The sequence below is a fragment of the Rosa chinensis genome, chromosome 7, assembly GCF_002994745.2.
Source record: "Rosa chinensis cultivar Old Blush chromosome 7, RchiOBHm-V2, whole genome shotgun sequence".
NCBI lineage: Eukaryota > Viridiplantae > Streptophyta > Magnoliopsida > Rosales > Rosaceae > Rosa > Rosa chinensis.
Window position 1 is genome coordinate 45,788,436 of NC_037094.1, and position 7,217 is coordinate 45,795,652.

Below are 7,217 nucleotides of genomic sequence, written 5' to 3' on the forward strand. Positions count from 1 at the left end.
AACTGCTTAGACCATCTCCAACTGTTCTGTCAAATGACACGGTGGAGACTCAACGGCAACAAATGAAAGCTGAAAATGGTCCAACAGATCTGTCAAATCCTACGTGGATTTGACATTCCAATTCTCACTGTCAAATTTGACAGATCTCACAACTCTGTCAAATTGTTTCTTTTCATTTTTTAATGCCGAGTCCTTCTCTTCTTCTCCTTCTTCCTTTTCTTCTCTCTTTCTTCCTACTCAGATCTGTTCTTAGAATCTGGGCATCTGTTGATGATGAAAGAAAGAGATTAACCACTGCTCTATCAACAAAGACTGATGAGAGAAATCAAGCCATATAAAGCCAATATTAAAAGTCGAATCCTTTTCCTGCACACCAACACCCATGCTGAGAAATCAAGTCATCTATTGTTGGCTTGTTGCCCATCAAAGAAGAAAAAAGAAACCCAAAGAAGAAGAAGAACGAAGATCAAAAGAGATAAAGAAGAAAAGTCGAATCATTTCCTGCAGACCAACACCCAAGTTGAGAAATCAAGTCATGTTGGCTTGTTGCCCATCAAAGAAGAACAAAGAAATCCAAAGAAGAGGAAGAACGAAGATCAGAAGAGATAAAGAAGAAAAGTTGAATCCTTTTCTTGCAGACCAACACCCAAGCGGCTCAATCTGTTGTTGGCTTGTTGCCCATCAAGAAGAAGAAAAAAACCCAAAGAAGAAGAAGAACGAATCAGAAGAGATAAAGAAGAAAGAGAAAAAAAAATAGTTTTCTTTTTGTTATAAAAATTTCAAAAAATAATAAAATAATATATAAATATAACTAATCTGTTGGATCAAAAAATTGTCAAAAATGACCATGACAATTCATCCTTCAAATTCAAATTTGACACATGATTTTTGAATAATCCGTTGGAGATGCTCTTAGATCGTTATGAAGGAGCTTCTTCTGAAGAAGATACCCTTCACCATATGCTGCTACCTACCTGATGGAAGGTGTGTGTCTAAAAAAATGTCTAAAACCATTATTTTTATCAAAAACAGTAGACTATAGCACTCTTCAAACATGTTCTTATCTTTCACCAAAACCTTCACTCTCAAATAATGATTTTTCAAGCACATTTTGAATTGATAGAACTCACAACTCACAAAGTAATATTTTTTTAATAAATCTGTTACCGAAGGGTGTCTCTTCAAACATGATCTTCTCTTTCACCAAAACCTTTTCACTCTCAAATAATGACTTTTTAAACACTTTTTGAATTGATAGAACTCACAACTCACAAAGCAATATTTTTTTATTAAATCTGTTACCGAAGAGTGTATTCCTCAATTGGCGCGGGGGAGGGGGGTTGGTATGGGGGATACTTGTAAAGTTTTGTGTTCTATTAATTGAAACACGTTGTAAAAACCATGCTCTTAGGAATAGTTAAAATATGGTACGGCAAATTTTCAAAATAAAATATTATTAATATTTTAACAGGATTTTTATTTTGACATTTCATCATATTTTACGGGTGCTTTATTGATACCTCACAATGTATCAAACCATGGAATAAACCTCATTTATTATTCAAATTGTTTTTATTTCTTAATCTCATTAGTGATTAGCATGATCTTTTTTTTTGAGTAAAATGAGGTCAGTCCTTTATTGAAATTGAAAGGTTACAATGATACCATGCCAATAGGCATAAAAAAGAAAAGGGCTAAATACGGGTTACTACCCTGTACTTTGAGTCCGAAATCAATTCAGTCCCTGTAGTTTCAATTTCATCAAAAACACCCCTGAGGTATCAAATTTTGTCTAATCGATCATTCCATTAGCCATCTGTCAATTGGCATCGTTAATCAGCCTATGTGGCGTGCCACGTCAGCTCATGTGGGACCCACCAATCAAGTAAATTTCCAAAAATGCCCTTGACTCTTATCTGACCCAGAACCCTATTACAGCCCCCCAAACCCCTTTTTTTTTTTCCCTAAATTTTCCCGCCAAAAACTTGGACACTTGAAAAAAAAAAATCATAGTCCATAATTGAAATGTACTTGATTAGCATCAAACATAAGGTATTGTCTTCGGAAGACAACTTCGCAAAACTCACAACTTGTAGGGGAACACATTTGAAGTTAGAATTAAGGGCCATAAATTAAACAACATTCCAAAAAAAAATAAAAAATTAAACAACATTCATACGAAACATGAAAGTTTCTTAAATTTCCAAAAGACTTAGCAGCTCAAATCTGTTTGCAACATAACATAGGTTTGCATTTCAAATAGCTCTAATCATGTTAACAAAAAGGGCATTAGAGCTACCAACCAAGTTACACAAAACATGGTTGGACAAAAAATGGTAGAGCTTGCTAATGTGACATTCTACTTCTCTTTCCTATTTTCCCCCTCGTTTAGAATTGTCCCTGGTCCTTTGAGATGATTTGGAAGCTATTGGAGCTTGACCCTTTGATGCTTTGGTTGAAGGTGGAGGCCTTGTGCTTGTTGAGGTAGATGTGGCAGCAGCTTTGGCAGTTGTGGCAGCAGTAGCTTTGGCTCCTTGTTTCCTTGATGCCTTCAATTCAGCCATCTTCTTCTATACTCACATAAACAATGACCAAACATATATGCATCAGACTACTTATAAATCAACACATATGCACTCAAATCGAAACCTTCAACCTACTTTTACATGAATATTTCAATAACAAAATGTTCCACCTTTCAAACTATTAAATTACAACACATCTGCACCAAAAATCCAAATCTTCAACCTACTTGTTCACCAACACATCAATACCATAGTCCAAATAACTTTCAAACTATATATTAAATGATAACACATATGCACCCAAATCCAAATCTACAACCTACTTTTTCATGAACACATCAATATTATAATCCAAACTTTCAAACCATTAAAAGACAATACATGAACCGAAATCCAAATCTGCAACATACTTTTTCATGAACATATCAATACCTCAATCCAAACTTGCAAACAACCTTTTCATCAACTCATCCATACCAATACAACTTTTTCGGCAACCAAAACATACAAAGTTAACCAGCTAAATTTGAAATTCCATACCCTTTGATATTCTGCCACTTGTAAATGCTTTTTCCTCAATTCATTTTTACTCAATGGTGGCTTTTTTCCAGGTTTAGGCTGCAAAATTTCCAAAAAGTAGGTATCAGCTTTCCCAAAAACTGAAAACAGAAACTAAAACTTTTGAAATAGAAACATAAACAGAAAGCTGTGAAATGACAGTAAACCAAGACCTGAGTTGAAGAATCATCTCCACTGTTCATCTTCCTCTTCTTATTTGCAGCATTCTTATCCTTTGGAGGAAGATGCCTGTGACATGTTTTCACATTGTGGCCAACTCTTCCACAGTTCCCACACTTAAGTGACTTTTGGATTCTTCCAAGCTTTGTTCCATTTCCAGCCAACTTCTCTGATGCATCCCTTCTCCGTACTGTTTTTGGCCTTCCGGGCTGTCTTGAATACTGTGGAGGAAGTATGCAGGCCTCTTCACTTCTACTCCACATCTCCATTCCATTAATAGGTTGGATTAGATTGTCATAGATAGACATGTAAGTCTTGATCAAGTAACAATCAGCAACATAGTCTTCCGGACTATGCCTCTTATGGTATATAGCCGAGACTGCATGCTTGCAAGGAACACCACTTAATTCCCACCTTCTGCATGTGCAGGTTCTTGCATTGAGGTCAACCACATTCTTTGAGCCTTCAATATTCTCCACCTCACAAATGTCACCACCATTCAGATTTGGAATACAATCAGCGGCACCCTTCACCTTGTTCTTTTCTAGTATATCTCTCGGCTTGGGGCATATATTTCCCACCATTGATTGCATCTTTTCCCTTCTCAACTGTATCCTCTTCATAAGTTTCCCCCTAATTTCCTCAAACATACTAACAGGTGGCTTTCCTCTAGCGTCAAATATGTAACTGTTGAAGCTCTCACATAAATTATTGATCATAATGTCACAGTTCGAACATGTGTTGAAGTGTGCTCGACACCAATGCTTGGCTGGCCTGTCCTCATCTGCAATACAACAAAAGTAGGCTACCATTATCTCAATGTTAACAAAAATGTTAACAAAAAACAACAAAATGGCTCACCAAAACAGAAAATATAAATGAAGCATCATGAATGGAATTAAAACAGAAACGCACGCATCATCCATTTGTATGCTTCATTATTGAGCAGCTTCATCTCATCCAATTCTTTTGTAAAGAAATGAATTGTAGTTGACTTTGCACAAGCCCACATCTGATCCCTCAACACCTTCCCAGGAAATAACTTGGTAAAATTAGTCCACATATGCCTAACACACCATCTAATGTGGGCAGATGGCACAACCTCTTCAAAAGCAGGGAGAAGCCCTTTTTGCTTATCACTGATGAAAGTCCAACCTGCTCCATCCTCCCTTATACTGAGGTCCTTGCATAGAAGCTCTAAAAACCAAATCCAACTGTCTTTGCTCTCCATTTCAACCATGGCATAGGAAATTACCCAAGTGGTGTTGTTGGCATCTATTCCCACAGCTATCAATAGTTGGCCACCAAAAGCAGACCTCAAATGGCAACCATCCAAGCCAATCACAGATCTACAACCAGCTTTGAATCCTTTTTTCAGAGCTCCATGACAAATATACATCCTCTTGAACACCGGATCCTTGTTAGAGTTGTTGAAGTCACACTTAATATCAATGGTTGTTGAGGGGTCCACCCTTTTCAGCTCATTCCCATAATCTCTAAGTCTTGCATACTGCTCCTTAATTGTTCCCTCCAACGCCAAAATGGCTGCCTTCTTCACTCTATATGCCATCTGCTTGGAGACCTTCACTCTAACTTCCGAAGACATGGTCTGAGCCAAAGACTCTACAAAGAAGCAAAGCAACATAAGAAGCAAAACAAAAAATAAGAAGACATGGTCTGAGCCAAAAGGAAATTACAAACCTTGCTACAACATAAGAAGCAAAACAAAAAATATAATTTGAGCATCATGAAATGGAAATCAGAAACCTTACTACAACATAAGAAGCAAAACAAAAAATATAATTTGAGTATCATAAAAGGGAAAGCAGAAACCTTGCTGCCAAATAAGAAGCAAAACAAAAAAAAGTAGCATCATGAAATGGAAAACTAAATAGTAAACCAAAAGAAGAAAAAAAAAACCAAAACAGAGTTGAAATCCAAATCCAACATCCTTGCTGCAAAATAAGAAGCAAAAAAAAAAAAAGCCGGCCAAAGGAGCATCCTGAAATGGAAAACAGTACACCAAAATAAGAAGAAAAAAATTTGAATGTATAATCGGAGCATCATCAAATGGAAAACACAATCCTTGCTACAAAATAAGAAGAAAATTTGAAAAATATAAATGAAGTATCAAGTGTACCTGTCTTCCATCCAGTGTTTAGCTTGATTCTTTCCATGAAGCGCTTGGTCAAGTACTTAGCGCTCAACATGCATGACTCAAACTTTCTAGAACAATTGTGTTCATGCTCATATGTCTTGATCTGTACAGAGCTTTCGTGCTGCATTCTAGATGCATAGAGCTCAAATGGACAATCTTGTGCCCTACATATAGCCCTCACTCTTGTTTTGTCATTTTTAATGAAGTAGACCTCCCAACCATCTCTAATAGCTCTCTCCCTTATAGCCTCTCTCAAAATTGCAGATGTGCCAAATATCATCCCTTTACAGAAAACTGGATTTTGCATATCTGTCTTGGGATTAAACTCTGGAAAAATGACATCCTCTTCACCATCAGAATTCAAAGCTGGCCCAGGTCTTTCTTCATCTGAATCTGCAACTCCAAACATCTCTTCATTATCTTGAAATTCCGCCCCACTATCGAACTCCACATTATGTGTTTCACTTCCATGTATGCTTGGTCCCAACCACTCACCAATTGCATTAACCTCCAACCCTATATTCTGTTCATCTAACACTTCATCTTCATCATCAACAATCCCATAATCATAATCCTCATCCTCAAAAGCAGGTATGTAGTCTTCATCCTTTTCACTATCATCCTCCTCAAACTCATCTTCAACTCTCTTTTCTTGACTAGGCATGCAACCAAAAGACTGCATATAGTCAAGAATGTCTATGTCATGTAAACCCTCTTCATCTAAACCACTAACCTCATCTGCCCTAGCCTCAGGAAACAGTTTTCCTTTCCCCTTCTCTTTTGGATTTGCATCAGAAACCTTGCTGCCTTGCGTAAGAGTGCAATCATCAACCTCTTTTATAACTATGCCAGTACTTCTCTTTGGCTTCCTAGTCTCATTAGTAAGCTTCTTGGGATCATCAAATATCTCCTCAATCACACAGGTCGGCTTCTGTCTAGGCTCATCAGGGAGCTCTTCAATCACCACACCAGTAGATCCAGACTGACTAAACATAAAGTCAAAGTCAGCTGGATACATGTACACCTCATCCTCCTCATTATCGTCTTCATCACCTTCATATATGTGATCTAGGTATAGAATCACTAACCTCTCATCTGGTACACAACACACCATGGTCATCACATCCAAATCTGAATTTAACTTGGTCAAAGCATCATCTTCTGAACCTATTCTAAACCAATAATCTATCCTACTCCCACCATAATCTGGGTTCAGCCCCTTTTCCATGTTATCTACCTCGGTCAAAGACATCTTATCCTTGTCCACGTAATCATAATATGAGATCTTCCCACCTACATACTTGTTCCCGAATATGTTCCCTCCATGATAAATCTTCATGGTAAAGTAATCACGGTGTTCTGCATGAAACCACAAAACAGGAAAAAAAGAATGTTGTCAGTCAACCTTCAAAAGTGGACCACTTATACAAGAGCTCAGTGGATACTACCAAATAATAAAGGGCAATATCCACCAAAACATCCATCACCCTAAGGCCATAAACAATTACTATAACCAATAGTACAAGGACCACAACCAAAAGATAAGAAACAGACAACTTTCACATTCATTCTACCAACACGCACCAACATAATTTAATCTCCTAGCCACCAACCAACACAAACAAACAATATTGATAATATATTCTACATAATATTGATAATAAGGTCGCTGAAAATCGGAATAAGCACCAAGTCTATCAAATGAGACAAATTGAATGAAAAAAGCAAGCATTTTTTCTAGAAATGGTGAAACTATTGTTTTCTATTCCACACATGTTTGTCTTTGAACCATTTTT

General features: G+C 37.1%; 1 protein-coding gene across 1 annotated transcript; it reads right to left on the reverse strand.

The window, feature by feature from the left end:
• Positions 1-2,132: 2,132 nt before the first annotated feature.
• On the reverse strand, positions 2,133-6,611 carry LOC121050809. The gene is made up of 5 exons (XM_040512020.1): positions 5,404-6,611; positions 4,179-4,886; positions 3,257-4,047; positions 3,066-3,143; positions 2,133-2,570 (listed from the first exon to the last, which is right to left on the reverse strand). Exons 1-5 carry the CDS (start codon positions 6,539-6,541, stop codon positions 2,373-2,375), a joined length of 2,913 nt encoding a protein of 970 aa, XP_040367954.1. The 5' UTR covers positions 6,542-6,611; the 3' UTR covers positions 2,133-2,372.
• Between the last annotated feature and the right edge of the window lie 606 nt (positions 6,612-7,217).

Excerpts from the sequence above, each read along its gene's own strand:
- LOC121050809 (XM_040512020.1), bottom strand. The coding sequence starts at position 6,541 with ATGACCATGGTGTGTTGTGTACCAGATGAGAGGTTAGTGATTCTATAC. Across the intron at positions 4,887-5,403 it reads AAACACTGGATGGAAGACAG|AGTCTTTGGCTCAGACCATG; the intron begins GTACACTTGATA and ends GCTTCTTTGTAG. Across the intron at positions 2,571-3,065 it reads AAGTGGCAGAATATCAAAGG|AAGAAGATGGCTGAATTGAA; the intron begins GTATGGAATTTC and ends ATGTGAGTATAG.